Raw genomic sequence first — 21,047 nt, 5'->3', positions numbered from 1 at the left:
CCCATGGGTGTGCACACACGTGTGTAGGTGTGTGTGTGTGTGCTCGTCTGTTGGTGTGCAAAGACGTGGCACACTCTTTAATCTGTGCCAAGGTGCCGGGGAACCTGGGAGGGAGGGGGCTCCGGGAGGGGCTGGAGCGGGAGGAGGGGTGGGGTGGGCGGCTGCCCAGGAGGCCAGGCTGAGCGCCCCAAAGCCGCGTTCCCACGGTGCCACCTGGAGCCAGGACGAACTCTGGCTGTGTCAGCACTCCCTGGGGGATCTCGGGCGATCATCTCAACCGACAACAATTATGGGACAACAATAACTTATGAAATGGCAACAATAACAATGGCGGCCAGGTATTCACAGAGCGCTGACGGTGTGTCTCGGCTGCCAGGTCCTCCCCTGCCCTCCCCCGTCAGCCCCGACAAGTCACCCTCCTCCCTTCTCAGTCAGATGGGGTAATTCCGCGTCCTCACAGGCCAACCGGGGGAATGAAGCCTGAGCGGCGTGGCTCGCACCGAGGGCTTGGTCAACGCTCCCTCCCGTCCCCCTTCCTTCCCCGCTGCCCTGGGGAGCTTGGGCAGAAAGCTGTTCCCGGGGCGAGAGCGCAGTACGTACGGTTGGAGGTGAGTCTGTCTGCTCCCCCGAGAGCGTTGAAAGCGCCGTGGACATTGTGGACCTGCGGAGAAGCACAGTGAGGATGCCGCACCTCTAGGCTCGGGCCTGGGGACGGGGAGAGGCCAGGTGCCAGCTGGTCTAGAGACCTTGCCTGCGTGTAAAAGGAGCACCCAGCACGGTCTGTCTCGGAAAGTCCTGGGGCACAAGGCACAGAGGAGGCACAAGCTTGCTTCCGAGCCCTCGCTGCGAGACACTCAGGCCTGGGTCCTGAGGGTCGTCTCATTTAATGCCTTTAAGGATGGACCACAGGCTCATTACAGGAGCAAACCAAGGTTTGGAGAAGCACTGAACCCTGTCCAGTGTCCTGCGGCTGAGAGGGGGCTGAGTCCAGCTCAGGTCTGTCTGACCTCAAGCCAGGGCTCAAGCATGGAGGCAGATGGGAAACTCAGGCACGGGCAGAGGTGGGTGTCAGCACACTCCTCCTGAGACCCCACCTCCCCTTCAGAGAGGGCCCAGGGCTGCAGGCGCCCACCCTGTCTGCGGTGGGAAACACACATGAGCTGTGAAGACACGCCTCCTCCTGGTGGCCGGCCTGGCTGTGTCCCCCCAGGCAGGGGCTGAAGGCCACCTCCTACTCTCCTCTGAGGCCAGTGGGAAACCAGGTCAGCCTCCAGGAAAACTGAAAGCAGGGCAAAGCGTGCCCAGTACATGGACTCTGTCCTCCTGGGCATGCTTAACGGGTGGGCGGGGTAGGCCTCCTGGAGGGCTTCCTGGGGGGAGTGACAGCAGGATTTGTAGGAAAGTGGGAAGTTACTAGGCAGGCAGCGCATGCAGACACGTAGGCCTGGAGACTGAGAACCAGAGCTCGCTTGGCCCTAGAGAGGAATGGGATGAGGGCTGAGAAGGGAAGAGGTCATAGAGGGCGGAGGGGACAGGCTCCTACAGTAAGGGCCACTCAGGGACAGTGGGTGACCCGCCCCTTGATCCCAGCCTCAGGCCACTGACGTCCATCAAGCACTTAACAGAGCTGCACACTCTCAACAAGGCCACGGGAAGGCTTGTCCCTTGTGCCCGGAGACCAGCTAATGACATGGTTTCTAACCCCAGGACAGTGGCTGTGGAGGCCAGAGTGCTAGAATGTTCCCTCACATCATCGCATGTCGGGGTCGTACCTGACATTTGTTTGTATGATTATTTGATTAATTTCTGTCCTCCTCTCTAGACTATTCAACACTCCATACAGGCAGGGACCAGGCTCATCCTCACCAATGTGTGGAACACCCAGCACATAGTAGGGGCTCAATAAATATTTGTTGAATGGATGATGGATGATGAATAGGTAGATAAATCCTCAGCTAAGTATTTTACATTAAAAAAAAAAAATCCTATTTCCATCATAAGAAGCAAGTAGAAGGCTATTACTGCCCTTGTGTCCTGCAGCAGCAGACGGCAATGCAAGACCAGCCCTGCCCCTCCTCGTCCCTCCCCTCTCTCCTCCTGTCCCCCGTCCCTCTTCTCTCTCCTCCTGTCCCCTGGGCTTGGCTGCAGCCCTTTCCTCATCTCCCCACCTGCAGCCTCGCCTCACCTTCCACAAGGCAGGTGGGTGCTCTTCCTATGACAGCCCCCTGCCAGCGTCAGACCCCACCTTCCTAAATCTAATGTGGGTTTCTCTCTACCTGAAACCCAGCTCCCCGCTCCCCACGCCAGGTGACACTTTGAGCCCTCTGCGCTGACTCTGATGAGCCTCTGGCATCTCATGCACAGAACACCGTTCTGATGTCATGGATACTTCTTGCTGGTCCACTTTTTTTTTTTTTTTTCTGAAAGTGATCTTGAGGGTCTTTTATATGAAAATGACTGACTGGACGTGCCATAGAGCAGGGTGCAAGATGCCCCTGCCCATGAGACTTCCCTGTCCTGAGCTTGGCCAAGTCCTTCTCACCCTTCATCCTTGGCTTAGATGTCACCTTGGATGTCACCTCCTCAGGGAAGCCCACCCCGACTTTCCAAGCTGGGGAGTACCCTGCCCTCATCTCCATATCACTGCCCAGAATCCTATGCCCCTCTTCTCTCTTGTAATTGCATTTATTTACACTTAGTCTCTTCTTCACTTGAGGGCAAGAATCCACTGCTGTTACCCCAGGGCCTCAGGCAAAGCTTGGAGCAGAGCAGAGATTTTGAGGGGGTCTGATGAATCCATAACTCTCTGAGGCACAGTCAAGGAAGGCCTGGGGCCAGACACACCTAGTTTTCAAGCTGTGCACCCCTGGGCAGGTTACTGAACCTCTCTGACCCTGTTTCCTCTTCAGGAAAAATAAATGCCACCCGGCATCCTTGAGGGGGTTTTTGTGATGGTTCAACCGGGCTTCATCTGAACACTGGTCCCCAGTGAGAAAGTGCAGGCTGCGGTGCAGGCTGAGGGGTCAACAGCGCCCACGAGGGAGTGTGGTCTGTTGCCAAGATGGGGTTTGGACTCTGGGGGCGCCTCCAGGGAGCTGCGTGACCCTGGGCCATGACTCCGATCTCAGTCTCCCTGTGCACACCAGGGCTCACAGTGCCCAGCTCCCCTGCCGTGCCAAGGGTCTGCTGACCTGGTGGGTCGCACAGGCAGCTGGGATGCTGCCTAGCGCCCACAGATGGAGGGACCCGGGCCCTCTGCCTGCCTGCAGTTGGTCAGCTCCTGTCCCGCTGGATGGTGAGCACCCCACGTCTATCTCCCCCACGGCTGTGGGAGTCCCTGCGCGCTGGCGGCATCTCACCCTGCAGGGCCTGGTGCAGAATGAGGCCACTGCTCATTTCACTCTGAGCCAGGCAGCTGTTCAAGAGCTTCACCTGCATGAATTTATTTTATCTTCACTACAATTCTATGAGGAAGGTACCATTACTGTTCCCATTTTACAGATGAGATCACTGAGGGTTAGCAAGAATAAATAATTTGTCCATGGTCACACAACTTGTAAGTGGTGAAGCCAGGATCTGAACCCTGAAAGGCAGGCGGGGGAACCATCGCAGAGCAGTCCCTTGAACAGAAAGATGGGAGGCTGTGGGTGTGAAGCCTGTGTGAATTCACCTTCAGGCAGGGTCCACAGTCCTAGGACAGGCTGTGCTTTGCAGAGTGTGTGGACAGCGAGTCTGGCCCAGAGAGACCTCGCCCGCACTGTTCCAAAGCCTCACCTCCAAGAGGAAAACCTCTGGGGCTTCCAAAGAGCCTGAGAAGGCAGTGCTCAATCACGTGGTGGGGCAAAGGTGTCAAGACAGAAGCAGGAGCAACGTGGAGGGGAAGAAGTGAGACAGTGCATGGGAGGCGGCCCGCGGTGTGGCCCCCGGGGAGAGCTGCGCTCTGCACCAGGCTGTGCCCTCTCTGGGACAACATCTAGTGTCTCTGGGGCTGCTGAGAAGGTAAAAGAGGACCATGCTTATGAAGGAAGGTGCTCAGCACACACAAGATTCAGTAAGCCTCAGCATGTGTGCACGAACGTGTGAGGCAGGCAGTGGGGGCATGCGTGTACTTGTGGATCCGTGTGTAAGACGTTCCAGTCCAGGGGTGTGGGTGTGTGTGTCTCTGGGTGGTGTATATGTGTGTGTGTATCTCTGGTAGGGGGTGTGTGTATCGCTGGGTGGTGTGTGTATATCTCTGGGTGGTGTGTGTATGTGTGTGTGTGTACCTCTGAATGGTGAGTATATGTGTGTGTCCAGGGATGACTGCTCTGGTTTGGGGGTTGCCTACAAGAACGCTTGTACACCCCAGTGTGTGTGTTGTGTAAGACCCAAGTGTGTGCCTATGTGGTGTGTGTTCAGTGTGTGCGCTCAGGGTGTACGTACGAGCACATGTATGTCAGGGCACACCTTTCAGTGTGTGTCTGATGAGTATGTCTGCTCATGTGAGCAGACGTGTGTGCACATGGGCATGAATGGTGTGTGTGCATGCGCTCGTGTGCTGACCTGGGCCCCGTGCACACATCACCGTGCCTGGAGGGGACCAATGCAGCGACCTCACCCACAAAACGGGATTCCCATCAAGCCAGACTTGGGGGAAGGAGCCAGGGTAGCTAGATCAGCACTGCGGCTGGAGCAGTTACGTCCAGTTCTGAGCCTCGATGCCCCCTTGCCCCGCAGGGCAGAGCAGCCCTCCCCGTCAGCACTGCGGTGCCGGGGGCAGAGGAGAGCCGGCAGCAGAGCTGCCTGTGGCCAACAGAGACCAGGCAGTCAGCGTCCGCCATCCCGGGGAGGAAACTGTCAGGCTGGGCCGGCCGGATGTGGCCCTTCCCATCAAAATCACAAGGACTCTCAGGACACTTCCTTCACACCTCCTGAATGGACATGGGCACCGACACCACGGCGGACAGGGCCCCGGACTCGAGGCCGACACCCGCTGGGGGGACCCGGACAAGTGGCTCCTCCGGGCCCGGCTCCCGCTGTCAGATGCGGTGCCCCCTGCTCCCTCCCGAGGCCAGCCTGGCGCAGAGAGAGCGCCCGCACTGAGGACTTGCTCGTGAAAGTCGGTCCCCTCCCCAGGCCCCAGTCTCAAGCTGAGGCTCTGAGAGCAGTGTGGGGGACAGGGCAGCCACGCTCAGAAGGAAGGTGGGGGGCATTTGGTGGAGCAGAGGCCTGAAGGGCGTGATCCCTCTGGAGGGCCTCTCTCAGTGCCCGAGCAGGACGGAAGAGGCGGTGATGCCCTCCTGCACCCACACCAGCTGTGGCCCGCTCACCTGCAGCGTATCCCCAAAGGAGAGCTTGTGGATGACGTGGGTCATGTCCGGGTTCTGCGGCTGGGCTGTGGCACTGTGTGTGGACACGTGGAAGTTGCCCGGGACCTGGGGGAGAGATGGAGAGCTCAGGGGCAGCCCCAGCGGGCAGGGTGCCGGGCCTCACCTGGGCTGAGCTTGGCCATTTCCCAGCCGTGGGACATGGCTCTCTCTTAGCCTCAGACTCCTCGTCTGTGGAAAGGGGGTGTTAACAGTACCCACTGGAGGGGGCTGCCAGGCTGTGGGTGGAGGAGTCATGTGAAGGGCCCAGCTGGGCGCCTGGTGAAGGACCGAGGCTCAGAGAGGCAGCCGCCCATCATCAATCCCTGGCTGTTCCCTGCATGGCGGGTAGCCGTGCAGACTCAGGAAGCGTCCTCACACCCCAAACACCATCACTAGCCCGTCTACCGCATCACCGCAGACTGGGGCCATTGAAGCTGAGACCACAGGGCCCCCTTTCCCCTCTGGTGCTGAGACCCTGCAGAGCACAGCCTGTGAGCGGTACTGCAGGATGACCATCTGCTCAAGCGAGCGGTACCAGAGAGGCCGCCACGGAGCCTCCTGGGGCCTCCCTCCCCACCGCTGCTCAGACCACTGCCCGTGGTGTCGTCCTGGCCCTGTCTTCCTCTCAAACAGACGTCCCACCCATCAGGAAATGCTGCCAGCTCCACCCCCGAGATGCCCAGCATCTGACCCCTCCAGCCTCCACCACCTTCCTGGACTGGATGTGGCGGCAGCGTCCCTGCTGGGTTCCCAGCTGCCACCCTTTACTCCCCCGGGCCCTTCCCCAAAGGTGCCCAGTGGGGACCTTTTGAACCTGGGTTTGGTCCCGGCAAGCCTCTGCTCAGGACCCTCCAAGGCTTCTGTTCTCGAGGTGAAGCCACATCCTCGCGTCCTGCTCTGCTTCCTCCCTCTGGCCACGCCGGCCTCCCTGCTGCCCCGGGAACAGTGTGGTACCATCTTGGGCCTTTGTGCTGCGCCCCCTGCTGGAACCCTCTTCCACATGGCTCGCCCTCTGGCCTCTGCTCCGGGAACCCCCCTCCACCATCCCCCAAGCCCCTGATGCTGCTAAAGCACTCAGCATCACGTGCCACCTTGCCCTAACTTGTTCTCATCTGTGTCCCCCCACGAGAACAGAAACCCTCCACTGGTAGGGTCCGTGCCTGACTTGATGCTGTATTCCCCAGACCCTGACCCAGAGCAGGTGCTTAATAAACATGTACTGAATGAATGGAAGAATGAATAAATGACATTAATCCTTAAAATCGCACTTTTGGCTTTGGCACCCGGTAACTCCTGAATATTCACTGGAAGGACTGATGCTGAAGCTGAAGCTCCAATACTTTGGCCACCTGATGCAATGAACCAACTCATTAGAAAAAACCCTGATGCAGGGAGACATTGAGGGCAGGAGGAGAAGGGGACAACAGAGGATGAAATGGTTGGATGGTATCGCCGACTCAATGGACATGAGTTTGAGCAAACTTTGGGAGATGGTGAAGGACAGGGAAGCCTGGCATGCTGCAGTCCCTGGGGTCACAAAGAGTCGGACACAACTGAGTGACTGAACAATTTCTGTTTTACAGAAAAGGAAACCGAGGCTCAGAGCAGTGAAGAAACTTGCTATTGTCACACGTCAAAACTGGGGCGACTGACCTCAGCAGCCCTGGGCTGATGCCATGTGGAGGCAAGCCCTTCAGGAGGTACCAGTCCTTCAGGAGGTGCCAGGCTTGGGGAGATGACCCAGATGAGAGCCTGGCCCTGGATGAGCCCTTGGCCTGCTATGACACAGACTCAGGACAGAAAATGCAGCTGCCTGACCACACTGGTCCAGAGGGAAGCAAAGACTGTGGGAGTGATGATGGACGGCCCCCAACTCATCTGGGGGTGTTCTCAGGGAAAAGAAGACCCTGTGCTAAGGCTCTGAAGATGAGTCAGGAACAAGGGAGAAGGGCATTTGGGCGGGACTGGCGTGAACAGGTATGGAGGTCAGAAGCTGCTGGGTCGGTGGCACGTGTGAGGAACAAGAAGAGTCAGGTATGAATGAACCCGCAGAGACCTGGGGCTGTGGCTATGGCAGGAGACAAAGAGACACAGGGCAGGGGTGGGGTGGGGTGGGGACTGCTTAGCAAAGGCCCCGAACGCCACACTGAAAAACTTAGGCTTTAGTTCATTCCAGCTCAAGAAAACCTTAAAAAGCTGTACTGGAGGAAGGAATATGGCTTATGGCTTAGCATCCACCAGCCCACCAGTCCATCAAAGTCTGCTTATTTGATAAGCATGCCTGTTTCCAGCATAAAGCTGTGGGCTTCCTGCAGCAATATTCCTGTCTTCACTGGGACCTGAGCTTTGGACTGACGGGAGAGGTACCAGGCCAACAGCCTGGCCTCAGTGAGTCACAGTCAAGTGTGCCCTGGGCTGCTCGGAGGAGGGGGCAACCTGCTGGGCCTGGCTGGGGGGCGACAGGAACAACAGCTCGGCAAGATCTCCCTGGCGGGACAGCGCTGCCCACTTCAGGGGCCCAATGGTCGGGCAGCAGCCGAGGGCCACACACAGGTTCTGGTCTGGCCTCACTTCCTAGCTGGAGGCCCCTGGGCAAGGTCAGTACCCACCACTCTGTGCCTCGGTTTCCCCATCAGGAAAATGGGAATAATAACCACAAAGGGTTGTGGGAGGGTTAAATGAGATGAGGAATACAAATCTGACGGCAGGTGTTACTGGGTTGGCATCATGGCACAAACACATTCGAGCCGAGAGAGAGAACAACCCTTCTGGAAGAGGGAAAAAATGTACTTGTGCAGGGTGGAGATCCTACTGCATTCTAAAAGTAAGTTAACCTTCATTGTTAGTTAAATGAACAATATTTACATGTGAAAGTGAAAGTCGCTCAGTCGTGTCCAACTCTCTGCGACTCTATGGATGGTAGCCTGCCGTGCTCCTCTGTTCATGGAATTCTACAGGCAAGAATACTAGAGTGCATAGGCATTTCCTTCTCCAGGGGAGCTCCCCAACCCAGGGATCGAACCTGGGTCTCCTGCATTGCAGGCAGATTCTTTACTGTCTGAGCCACCAGGAAATATATTTTTCACTATGGAAAATGTCACGTGATGAAATTAGAACTAAAGTCCCACTGCCTGCTGCCCCCAGAAGTAAGAAGCTGACAGCATCCGGTGTGCATCCTTCTGAGTTTTTCTAGGCAGTGACACGGGGCCCCCTGTGGACAAGGCCGTGGGCAGGGTTTGGAACTGGGCTTGGAGCCTGGGCCTCACGCGGCCAGAGTCAAGTGAGTCAAGGAGGCTGGCTCCGCGCATCTGCCACCCGCGGCTGCCCCGCGAGGCTGTGACTCAGTGACCCACTCCCCCTCGGCACGGAATCCATCACAGGTGGCTGACTCATGCCAACACACGCTGGGCTGAAGAAAGCAGAGACGACACTTTTAGAGCTGTGACTTAGGAACCGACGTCAGTGTCTCTGATGGGCATTCAAAATCATATAGACGGAGCTGGGTTGGCCATCCTGTCCTCCTCCTGGGGGACTGGGTGATTAAGCAAGGAGTCCACGCAGCTGGGGGCTGCTTAAAACACGCGCACTCTGGGATCAGGCTGACCTCCTGATGAATGGATAAGGGGGTCACAGGGCAAGTGTGAACCTGTTGCTGGGAGATAGGGGGGGTGGGGGGCTGCAGACCTCACCGTCATCGCAGCTGCCTTTCCTATCAAAGCACCCCCTGACGGGGTGCTCCAGGGAGGCAATAACCCTTAACCCTGCACAGGAGGCTGGCCTGAGTTGTGACCGAGATGCCGGCTGGAAGCCACGGCGAGCAGGGGTGCAGGGACACAGCAGGGAGCTCCCTGGCTGTCGGGTGGCCTGGCTCCAGATCCTGGCTCCTGGCCCTTTAGCAGGTCACGTAATACCCTGCGCCTGTTTCCGACGCCCTGCTGCAAGAACTAAATAAGCTAACAGTGGGGAAGGGCCAGGTGAGAACCCAATAAGCGGCCACCAGGAGGTGAGGGCTGGTGTGACCCTGTTCTAGAATCCCAGCCCTCCTTGACCAGAGAAAGCCCGCTTCTTGGACATCATCCCTGCACACTTCGTGAGCACACTTGCACCGGAGTGCTGGCAAGTGCCAGCTGGTGAGATCATAGATACCCCACTGACAGGAGATAAGGCCAGCTGGGGAAGGGTACCGAGACTTGTCCTGTCCCCACTGCGACACGCACTTTACAGATTTTAATTTGTTCACATCTCACAAGTTGTGAGGGCAGTATCACTATCCCCATCTTATAGATGAGGAAATTGAGGCTCAGAGAGGCTAAAATTGCTTAGGCTTTTAACCAGTGAACATCGTTGCTAGGATTCTCAAGCTCTTTGTCTGACCCCAAAGAGCAAGTTCTCGTTCAGCCAGACCCAGCAGGAGACCCATCAGAGCCTGCTGCGGGGAGCCGCCTGTAGCCTTGGCATGGCTGCCATGCCAGGGAGGGTGTGGCGCTGGGCTGTTTCCCAGGTGGTCCTCCTGTCTCTCACGGGTGCCTCCTTCTCACCGTCTGGGGTGTCCATATCTGCTTAGCCCACGTGATCACACCCCCCGCCAGGGAGACCCCACAAGAAGGAGGTGTGTGTGGGCTGTTCGTTCATCTCCAACCATCTTTCCACCCCACAGATAGGCCTTCTCTGTCTCAGTGGGTCTCCTCCACTGTAACACTCACTCCATTCTCTCCCCAGCTGCTTCATTAAATTATACACTGGCTTGAGGGTTTACCTGTCACCCCGTAACAGACCGTAAGTGCCACCAAGAGCAGGGGCCTCACTCACTTCTCTTGGCACCACATCCCAGTGCCGAACGTGGAGCCAGGCACACAGCAGGCACTGGAGAGTAGGATGCGTGAACAAATGAGCGGGCGGAAGGGGAAGCAATGGTCCAAAGGAGTTAGAATGGGAAAAGGACTGGAGCAACATACAGACCATGATGGTGGAGGAAGGGGAGGGAGGGTGCCCCGAGGGACCCGTGTCAAGACCTGTGAGGGAGCGGCAGCTCTCCAGGCAGAGAGGGGGCCAGAGAGAGGGCGCTGGAGGCGGAACAAAGGCCTGGCACGCCACTCATGCACCCACCTCCCTGCGCTGTGCGCACACTGGCCTTCCCTCATCTCCGAGGCCTGTCCTCCACTGCAGCCAGCATCCCAAGAACCCTACTGTGCAGTGGTCGTGTTCTCTCTCGCGCAGGGGGCTCTCCCTGCAGCACGTGGGTCAGTGGTCCTGTTCTCTCTCGTGCGGGGGCTCTCCCTGCAGCACGTGGTCAGTGGTCCTGTTCTCTCTCGTGCGGGGGCTCTCCCTGCAGCACATGGGTCAGTGGTCCTGTTCTCTCTCGCGCAGGGGCTCTCCCTGCAGCACGTGGGTCAGTGGTCCTGTTCTCTCTCGCGCAGGGGCTCTCCCTGCAGCACATGGGTCAGTGGTCCTGTTCTCTCTCGTGTGGGGACTTTCCCTGCAGCATGTGGGTCAGTGGTCCTGTCCTCTCTCACGGGGGGCTCTCCCTGCAGCACATGGGTCAGTGTCCACCCTGTCCCTGGAGTACCAGCCCCCCTCTTTGCTGATGTTCTCTTTCAGACTTCAGGGCCCACTCAGCCCTGGTTTCCTCCTGCCTATCTGGCCGCTCCTTCTGCCTTTCCTGCCCACTTCTAAACGCTGGTGGGCACCAGAAGTCGGTCCTCAAACTGCATCTTTATATTTTTGGTGCCATGAACCCTTCGTCAGTCTGCCAACATATACATTTTAATTGCTTCAAGTGTTTCAAATGCATAAAACATATAGAATCATAGAGTAAAGAAATAATATTTTAAACAGTAACAAAAATAGATCAAACATTTGCACATGCCTCTTTATTAATGCAGCAAACAACAAGACCTGGTCGCAGGCCAACTAATGACTGTAATTTCAAAACTGTGATGAGTGTAAACAGCATCTCAAAATGATCTGTGACAATTTTAATGTGATATATGCATAGTAATTTCTATTGGTGACTAGGTCATGGGTGCTGCTAATGCTACTATGGCTTATTGCCTACGTTCAGCATAGAAGAGAGTGCTGAATCGGAGTTTAGCACTTATAAAAGTAAACATGTCATTTTTTTTCTTCGATCCAGGTTCACAGACTCCTCAAATTTGATCTGCATTCCTGGGACGCCTGTGGACCCCAGGTTTAGAACACTCTACACCTCTCCCTAGGTGATCTAGCTTAGATCAATGATTCTCAAACATGAATGGCATCAGGACTCCCTGGAGGGCTTGTTACAACACAGATTCAGTAGGTCTGATGTGGGGCCTGAGAATCTGCATTCCTGACAGGTTCCGGGTTGCTCTGCTCTTGCTGGGGGACCCACTTTATTTATTTGTTGACATATAGTTGATTAACAATGTTGTATTAATTTCTGCTGCATCGCAAAGTGACTCAATTATACATACATACATTCTTTTTCATATCCTCTTCCCTTATGGTTTAATCACAGGATACTGAATATAGTTCCCTGTGCTATCCAGTAGGACCTTGCTGTTTATCCATTCTATCTGCAATAGTTTTCACTGCTAACCCTAAACTCCCAGTCCACCCCTCCCTCCCCCTTGGCAAGCACAAGTCTGTTCTGTCTGTGAGTCTGCTTCTGTTTTTAGATAAGTTTGGGTCATATTTTAGATTCTGCATATAAGCGATATCATACAGTACCTGTCTTTCTCTTTCTGACTTACCTCCCTTGGTATGATAACTATCTGGGTCCATCCATGCTGTTGTAACTTGGGGACCCCACTTTGAGGGGCGCTGACATAGACCTACAACAGCCATCATCTGTTTACAGATGACTCCCACATTTATATCTCCAGCCCAGAGCTCTCCAACGAGCTCCAGAAGCACCCCCTCCACTTCCAATTTAACATCTCCAGTGAGAATCCTAAAGGACGTGTGTCCAGAATTGACGGTCTGAGTCCCAGCCCCCACTCCCACAGAATCCATGCTTTTCCATGCTTCCATACATAGAAAACGGGATCGCCTGGCTGTCGAGACAAAAGCCCAGGAGGTTTCTTTGATTCCATTCTCGCCCTCACCACCCACAACCAATTGATCAGTAAGTCTTGTTGATGCCACCTCCCTGGTCTGGACCCTTCTCTCCAATACCACTGCCACAAGCATCGCCTGTGACCTCTGCTCTTGGCCCCGTCCTGTCTACCTCCGTGTAGATGCCCAGGTGACCTTTCTAAAGGTCTGCTGTCCAGGAGAACATTCCCTGATGATGGAAATGTTTCATATCTGCACTAATATGGTAGCCACTAGCCACGTGTGGCTATGGAGCGCTTGCAATGTGGCAAGGGAGACCAGGGGACTGAATTTTACTCAATTTAACAATAGTTAATTTAAATGGAGCTGTAGGCTACTGTACTGGATAGTGCAATTCTAAAGCATAAATCAACTACACTGCTTTCCTGCTTAAAACCTTCAAATGGGCCCCGACACACGCACCATAGATCCAAGTCACAGGGCACAGCCAAGACCCTGTGTGGTAGCTGATCAACAAAGGGAGCCCTGAGCCACACCTCCCAGCACGCACACCCTTGAGTATTTCTCCCAGTCCTTCCGTATTTCCACTGCAGAACCTGGGCTGGCAGCTAACTCCCATTAACCCACAAAATGTGGCAGAAGTGATAGTCTGTGCTTTAGCATTTAAAGAGACCTGAGCTGTGATGCAAGAAATCCACATGGAGAGACCACATGGAGAGAGAGACAGGTCCAATTATCCCCAGCATCTGAGCTGAGCCTCCCAGTCATCCAGCCGGGACTGCAGGAAGGAGGGCACACCAAGGAGGGCACACAAAGGAGGGCACACGAAGGGGGGCACACGAAGGGGGGCACGCTAAGGGGGGCACGCTAAGGGGGCACACACTAAGCAGGGCACACCAAGGGGGGGCACATGAAGGGAGGCACATGAAGGGGGGCACACTAGGGGGCACACTAAGCGGGGCTTTAGCTCCAGGTGGTTGTTTCCAATGAGACTCAGGCTCAGTGCGACTTTTAAAAGCCAGAAATCTGAACAACCATTGACAGGAGGGTGCTAGACCCCACCAAAAATAGGTACCCCATGTCCAAAGACAAAGAAGCAGCCACAACAAGATGGGAGGAGGGGTACAATCACAATAAAATCAAATGGGTAGGAGACTCAGAATCTGGAGAACAATAATACCAAAGAGGTTCTTACACTGTTGTGAAGGTTCTGAGTCTCATGTCAGGGTTCCCAATCTGGGAATCTGCAAAGGGAATGGGAATCCCCAGGGAGTTTAACTCTGAAGGCCAGTGGGATTTGATTACAGGATTTCCACAGGACTGGGGAAAACAGACTCCAGTCTTAGAGAGCAGACAAAATCTTCTGTGCACCAAGACTCGGGGTAAAGGAGCAGTGACCTCACAGGAGACTGAACCAGACCCACCCCCTAATTTTGGAGGGTCTCCTGTGGAGGTGTGTGTTGGCAATGGCTCGCCGAGGGGACAAGGGCACAGGCAGCAGCAGTCCTGGAAGGGGTCGCTTGGCGTAGATCCTCTTGGAGGTTGCCATTAACCCTACCATAGAGCCTGTGCCTCAGGCCAACCACCAGGAAGGGAGAGCAACCCACCCATCAGCAGACAACTGAATTAAAGTTTTACTGAGCATGGCCCTGCCCACCAGAACAAGACCTAGTTTTTCTCACCACCAGTTCCTCCCATCAAAAAGCTTCTACAAGCCTGTTAGCCTCATCTAACAGAGGGCAGACAGAAGAAGCAAGAACCACAATCCCGCAGAGGCTAGAAACAAAACCACATGACAGAAAGTAAACCAGGATGAAAAAGCAAAGGGTTTTGTACCAAATGAAGGGATAAAATAAAGCCCCAGAAAAACAACCAAATGAAGTAAAGATATGCAACCTTCCAGAAAAAGAATTCAGAATAATGATAGTGAAGATAATCCAGGATCTTGAAAAAAGAATAGAGGCAAAGATTAAGAAGATGCAAGAAATGTTTATCAAAGACCTAGAAGAACTAAAGAACAAACAAACAAACAGAGATTAACAATATACTGGAAGGAATCGATAGCAGAATAACTGAGGCACAAAAACGGATAAGTGACCTGGAGAACAGAAAGGTGGAAACCACTGCCCCAGAACAGAATATATAAAAAAGAATGGAAAAAAAAAAAAAAAAATGAGGACAGCCAAGGAGACCTCTGGAACAACATTAAATGCACCAACATTTGCGTTATAGGAATCCTGGAAGGAGAAGAAACAGAGAAAGGACCTGAGAAAATATATGAAGAAATAACAGCTGAAAACTTCCCTAATATGGGAAAGCAAATAGCAAACCAAGTCCAGGAAGCAGAGAGTTTCGGGCAGGATACACCGAAGGAGGAACACACAGAGACACACAGTAATCAAAAATGATGAAAACTAGAGACAAAGACAAAATATTAAAAGCAACAAGTGAAAAACGACAAATAACATACAAGGGAACTCCCATCAGGTTATCAGTTGATTTCTCAACAGAAACCCAACAAGCCAGAAGGGAAGAGCATGGTATATTTAAAGTGAAGAAAGGGAAGAACCTACAACCACGAACACTCTACCCAACAAGACTCTTGTTCAGATTTGATGAGAAATCAAAAACTTTTCAGACAAGCAAAAGTTAAGAGAATTCAGCACCCAAAAAATAGCTTTACAACAAATACTAAAGGAACTCCTCTAGGCAGGAAACACAAGAGAAGAAAAAGACCTACACAAAATAAACCCAAAACAATTAAGAAAATGATAATAGAATCATACGTATCGATAATTATCTTAACTGTAAATGGATTTAGTGTACCAACCAAAATCACAGACTGGCTGAGTGGATGAGAACGTGTTCACGTATGCACCGCCACTTGCCACTTCACTCTACTTAACCTCCCAGCTGTATGTAATGATTTTATATTGTTAGGTTAATCATGATCCCATTATGTCTTGCAATCATAATTATCTTTTGTTTTTTGTATTGGTATTGATTGTGAAAACCGATAAACATCTTTTACTATTGTGATTATGTAACTATCATTCACTTAATACCATTTGTATCATGATTGGTCAACAGAAAATAAGAGAATTCTTTATGATTAAAACTACCATTTAATAGAAAAATCTGAGTCTACTTTTTAAAATCCAGATGCATAACAGGATTACTTTGACATTTTTTTAAAAACACAAATGCCCAGGTATTGCTATTCTTCTCCAAAGCTCCAGAAGCATTTCTAATGAGCAGCCATGTTTAAAAACAACTGGACTAAATGAAAACATCATGCCGTACACTTAAATATATACAATTTAACTTTGTTAATTATACCTCAATAAAGCTGGAAAAAAGGTAAATGTAAAGACATACATATATACAGAGTACAGATCAGAAAGATTTAAGAAACATTAACCAAACCAAACACAAGGCAATATGTGAACCTTGTCATTATTGTTTTGAACATATAACAGAAAAATACATTTTTTTAGAAAATTGGAGGAATTTGGACACCAAGTGGATGTTTGATGATAATAAGAGATTATTTTTTAGGCGTAATGATGGCATTGGGACTATGCTAAAAAGAATACTTGGTTTTAGTCACACTGAAGTATTTATATAAATACTGAATTATTTACAGATATAATGATATAATGAATGTCTATATTAAATAATCTAGAGTGAGTGAGTTGGAGAGTGGAGGAGGCATGGACAAAACAAGATTGTCCAGATGTTGACAGTTCTCAAAGCAGGGTGATGGGAATGTGTGTATGGGGGTTATAGTTTCCTTCTCCTTTTCTATATTTGAAATTTTTTAATAATAAAAACTTTATTAAAAAAATAAAAGCCAGAGATCTGGACGCCCAGTCTTTGATATTGGCTCTGATGGATCCGAACGCTGTTACAGGGCAAATGTAACTTGTTTTGGGGCTGGGTGTGGTCAGTGAGTTTGCAACCTCTAATTGAGATGGCAGGAAGAAGGGCATCTGAGCAGAGGCTGCAGGAGGGCAGGCAGAAACCAGGGGCTCAACGACTTCCCTGGTGGTCCAGTGGTTAAGAACCCACTTTCCAAGGCCGGGGACTTGGCTTTGATCCCTGGTCGGGAAACTGAGATCCCACGTGCTTCGGGGCAACTAAGCCAATGCAGTGTAACTGCTGAGCCACTGCACTCTGGAGCCTCTGCAGGCCCGTGCAACTAGAGAGCCTACACAACTAGAGAAGTCCATGTGCCACTATGAAGACACAGCACCATGGAAAAAAAAGCCAGTGGCTCAGTCTGTCTGGGACTGGGAAGGAGAGCTGGGGGACATGGAGACAGCTGTGCAACCTTGGCTGAGACAGTTAACCTCTCTGGGTCTGTTTCCTCGTGTGTAAAAAGCTGCCACCTCACAGCTGTTGCTCCACTGCAATAACACACAAAAAGCCCAGGAGAATGCTGGCCGCCTCCAGGGTTCCCCGGCTTTCCCAAATGCACCATGCTGACAACTTTAACTTAGGACCTGAAGCTCCCGGTTTTAGTGACAGAACAACATCGATACCTGAATGACCCTTTGGAGCTGACTAGGTATTTTCAAACCCATCCACTCTCATGCCTCCCCTGCTTTACCCCTCATCACAGCACTTACCACCCACTGAAATGCTTTTTAGTTTGCACACTGTCTGCCCTCCTCCACTAGAACGGAAGCCCCACCAGTGCAGGAACACTGCCCACCTAGTCCAGGCACTGCCCAGAGCCGACAGCCCACCCTGGAACACAGCAGGTGCTCCATGAAAGTGTTTTGAATGAATGAATGTGTAACAGCTCATTTAATCATCACAAAGACTTTGTGGAGTGAATGGGGTCATATGATTATCATCACACCCTCAGCCCAAAGATTTAAAAACTGAGGTTAAGATAGCTCGAGTGACCTGGAGACCTTTGCTTGGCCAAGAGAGGGTAGGACAAGGAGGCACACTCGGGTTCAGGGCTGCCAATCCCACCGTCTTCTCACCACCCACTCCTTCCACGCTGGGGAGAAGAGTAGCTCCTTCCTCAACCAGCCAGGTGGGGTTCCAAACCTCAGGGAGCCTGAAACCCCCACTCAAGATTCTCAGCAAGAACTGCCAGGTACCTTGATGCTGGTCCTGAGCTTGCCAGGGGCCTGGGGAGGGAGGGCGAGTGGGTGCACAGCTCCACCATCCAGTTTCCAGGGAGGAAGGGGATGGTGGGATGGGGAACAGGCGAGAGGGGACCAGGCAGGGTCTCCTACCTTGTTGATGCTGAACTGCCCCTCGAAGCGGCAACCCACCCCGTTGTTCAGTGGGATCTTCATCGAGTTGTCGATGTGCCCCACTTCATGCCTGCCCATCTCATCCTGGATGTCAAGCCCGACCACTGCAGGGGGCAAGGAGAAAAGAGTCATGAACACCCAGAGAAACAGGGACCCCTCATGCATCCACTAGATGGCCAGGCAGGGCCCCCAGCCATCCAGGAGCTCACAGTCTAGAGCCACAGAGAGGAGGAGACAGGGATGGCTGGAGCCAGAGAGAGGCGGCACACAGCGTTCCTGTCCCCCGCCACGACCACCGCAAGCGAGAGAGTCAGGGGGTGCAGGGCTGAGGACTCTGCTAGCTTCGAGGCTGCAGGGGGGCGGCGGAGGGCCAGGCTTAGAAGGTGTCTTAATCCTGGTCTGGCCTTTTCCCAGCTTGCAACCTTGGCTAAGGCACTTCACCTCTCATGTCTTGGTTTCCTTCCCTGTGAATGGGGAGTGGGGGAGGGAGGGATAATAATTAAGGCTTCCTTGGAGAATCACAAGGATCAGATAATTAGTATGTGTTAAAAATGCTTACAATGGGGCCTAGTGCTCAGTAGGTGGCAAGTACCTAATGGACGTCAGCACTTACTAAGTCTCAGACAGTCTCTGCGTTCCCTGGGCATCATTCAGGGTCAGGCAGTCATTCATTCACAACTCACACCTTCCTTTACCCAGTGCCTGTTCCTGCCCTCTAGGAGAATGGGCACTTTTCTGAGTTCCCAGGTTAAAGGGGAGATCTGGGGCCTGGAGTCCTGGTCCTGGCTCCAATGTGACTCTCCATCACCTACTATGACTCAGCTTCCCAATCTGCAAAATGGGCAGGCTCAGGCCAACTGTATTCCCTGAGATGGTCTAAGTAGCAAGTGCAGGATCCGTGTAAACTATGGAGATGCAGAGATCGCCTTGAGAGGAAAGCTAAGAAAGCAGGTTGTGATACAGAGAAAGAGCTGCTGGAAGCAATTTTCAGTGAGCTGACGACTATAAAAAGGAAAAATGGGAAGAACCCTGCATTCCTCAGTGGGGGACGGAAGGACAAGAGGGCTCATCCATAGAAGGGAGTGTGATGCACTATTAAAAATGATGCTCCCGGGTCTGTAGTATGTGGGAAATGCTGATGTCGTAATGTTCAGATTAAAGGAAACACAAGCAGGTCTCCGTTTGATTCAGCAGTTCCACCCCCAGGGAGCTCATTCCCCAGACACACAGGCATTGAGACGTGTTGCAAGGCTCCGGCCAACCTGGTTGGAAATCATGACGATGGGAAGCAACCCAACTGCCCACCAACGGGGGACTGGTCAATGGCACAGCCCCCTCTAGGACACTGTGCAGAGGGTGCGAGGGAAAAGCTCGATCCATATGTGGGGAGAGGCAGCCTGAGCTCTGGGGGTGTCCTGTCCTGTCAGGGGTTCCTGGCTCTGCCCCTACTGGCCACGGCACCTTGAGCAAGTTAGCTAACCTCTCTGTGCTTCTGTTGCTTGCTCTATCCTAGTTAAAACAGAACTGACTATGGGCTAGACCCTCTTCCAAGTGCCTTTTCCATGAAAAGACACCCTCTGAACACCCCTGTGGGGAAGATATTATCATCAGACCCACCCTACACTGGGGGACACTGAGGCACAGAGAGGTTAAGTAACTCGCCTGAGATCTCACAGCTAACAAACAATGGCACTTAGAAACCCACAGAGTCTGGATCCAGACTCTGGCCTCTCTGCGAGAACACCTCATCTTAGTGCACTCACACAACCAAGGGATTCGGGACATGGCCTGGCCCCGAGTAAGGGCTGAATCAACAGCAGCTGTGCTTATTATTTTACCAATATCATGAGTAATATAAGAAGAGCCCCAAGATACAAACGGAAAAAACAAGAAATCTCAGAAAGGTCCCCTGTAGTCTGGTCCCAATTATGTTAAAAAAAAAAAAAAACCACCACCACCAAACATGACCTATGTCTGCAGACAGACAGACAGACACACAGGGGTGGGAGGAGGGGTCCCAGCTGCTGACAGAGGATTCCTCCAGGTGGCTGGCTTGTGGGATGAACTTACTTCTTTTACTTTTTTTTAATGTTACTTCTGTATTTTGAACTCATTACCTTTTTTAAAAAAAGTATCCCTGTTATTAGTTGTGTAACAGAAAAATATTATTTCTGAAAGCAGGATATGAGATTGCACAGGCAGCATGATCTCAGCCATGTTTAGAAGCTCAGGGACGGAAGGCCAGCAGGATGGAGCGGCGTCAAATGTCAACTGATGTTGTCATCGGGAGTGGAATTATGGGCGATTTCTTCTCTCTCTGCTGCTCCAGATTTTCCAAAGGTACAATGATGAGCGTGCATTTTTTTTTCTATAACACAAATCTGACGTTCCTTAAAGGAAAGTCTGAGTGTGGGGCTCTGGCGGGGTGGGGAGGGCCCCGTGGGTCAGCTCAACCAGCAGCTTGAGGTCACTCAGCCCCTCCTGGGCTGGAACCCAGCCTAGAACCACCTCTCCTCCCACCCCTGCCCTGCTGGTCCCAGTCCTCGGCCTAAGAATTTCCTTGTTCCAGAGATGTGGCCAACTCCCGAATGAGAAGCTGCCAGACCAAGTATTTTTCTAAGAGAAAGAGAAAAAATAAAAATAAAACCAACCCATTTCAACAGGTTCCCTGGCTCGGGGCCCACTGTGGATTCAACACTGTGATGTAATTCTCACCAAAAGCAATAACAGGGTTGAATCTCTCCCTATCTCAGACCCACCCAACGGTCTGCCCTTCAGGAGGAAGGGAGGGAGTGGGAGGAGAAGGAGGGTCTGCACAGGGTCAGCGCCAGGCTGGGCAGAGGGGCAGCTGGGAACCCAGCCTGCTCATGAACAGATCTAGGAACCAGTTCCTCAGAGCCTCCAACAACAAGCCGGAGACAGCACCACGCTGGGCTTCCCTGGGGGCGAGTGGTAAAGAATCTGCCTGCCAATGCAGGGGACGCGGGTTCAGCCCCTGGTCTGGGAGGATCCCATGCGCCGAGGGACAGTTAAAGCCCGGGCGCCTCAACTCCTGAGCCTGAGCTTCAGAGCCCGTGCGCCTCAACTCCTGAGCCTGAGCTTCAGAGCCCGGGCGCCTCAACTACTGAGCCTGAGCTTCAGAGCCTGGGCGCCTCAACTCCTGAGCCTGTGCGCCTAGAGCCTCAGAGCCCGGGCGCCTCAACTACTGAGCCTGTGCGCCTAGAGCCTGTGCTCTAAAACGGGAGAAGCCACTGCAGTAAGAAGCCTGTGCACCGCAGCGAGAAAGAAGCCCCGCTGGCCACAAGCAGACGGAGCCCGAGCGCTGCAGTGAAGATCCAGCACAGCCATAAATACATAATATAGATTTTTTAAAAGAGATAGCACTCTG

At 52.8% G+C, this 21,047-nt stretch overlaps 1 protein-coding gene across 1 annotated transcript in view; it reads right to left on the bottom strand.

Annotated features, from left to right (window-relative positions):
* Positions 1–21,047, bottom strand: part of ERGIC1 (endoplasmic reticulum-golgi intermediate compartment 1) — a 112,856-nt gene that overhangs the window by 19,763 nt on the left and 72,046 nt on the right. The window contains exons 5-7 of the mRNA XM_070357427.1: positions 17,639–17,763; positions 5,310–5,414; positions 601–661 (exon numbers count right to left, since the gene is read on the bottom strand). Coding sequence (XP_070213528.1) covers positions 601–661; positions 5,310–5,414; positions 17,639–17,763 — 291 coding nt within the window. The remainder of the gene's footprint in view (positions 1–600; positions 662–5,309; positions 5,415–17,638; positions 17,764–21,047) is intronic.

The sequence above is a fragment of the Bos mutus genome, chromosome 20 (genome assembly GCF_027580195.1).
Source record: "Bos mutus isolate GX-2022 chromosome 20, NWIPB_WYAK_1.1, whole genome shotgun sequence".
In the NCBI taxonomy this organism is placed as follows: domain Eukaryota; kingdom Metazoa; phylum Chordata; class Mammalia; order Artiodactyla; family Bovidae; genus Bos; species Bos mutus.
Note: the sequence above shows the minus strand (reverse complement) of the source record. Positions and strands in the feature narration are given on the sequence as shown.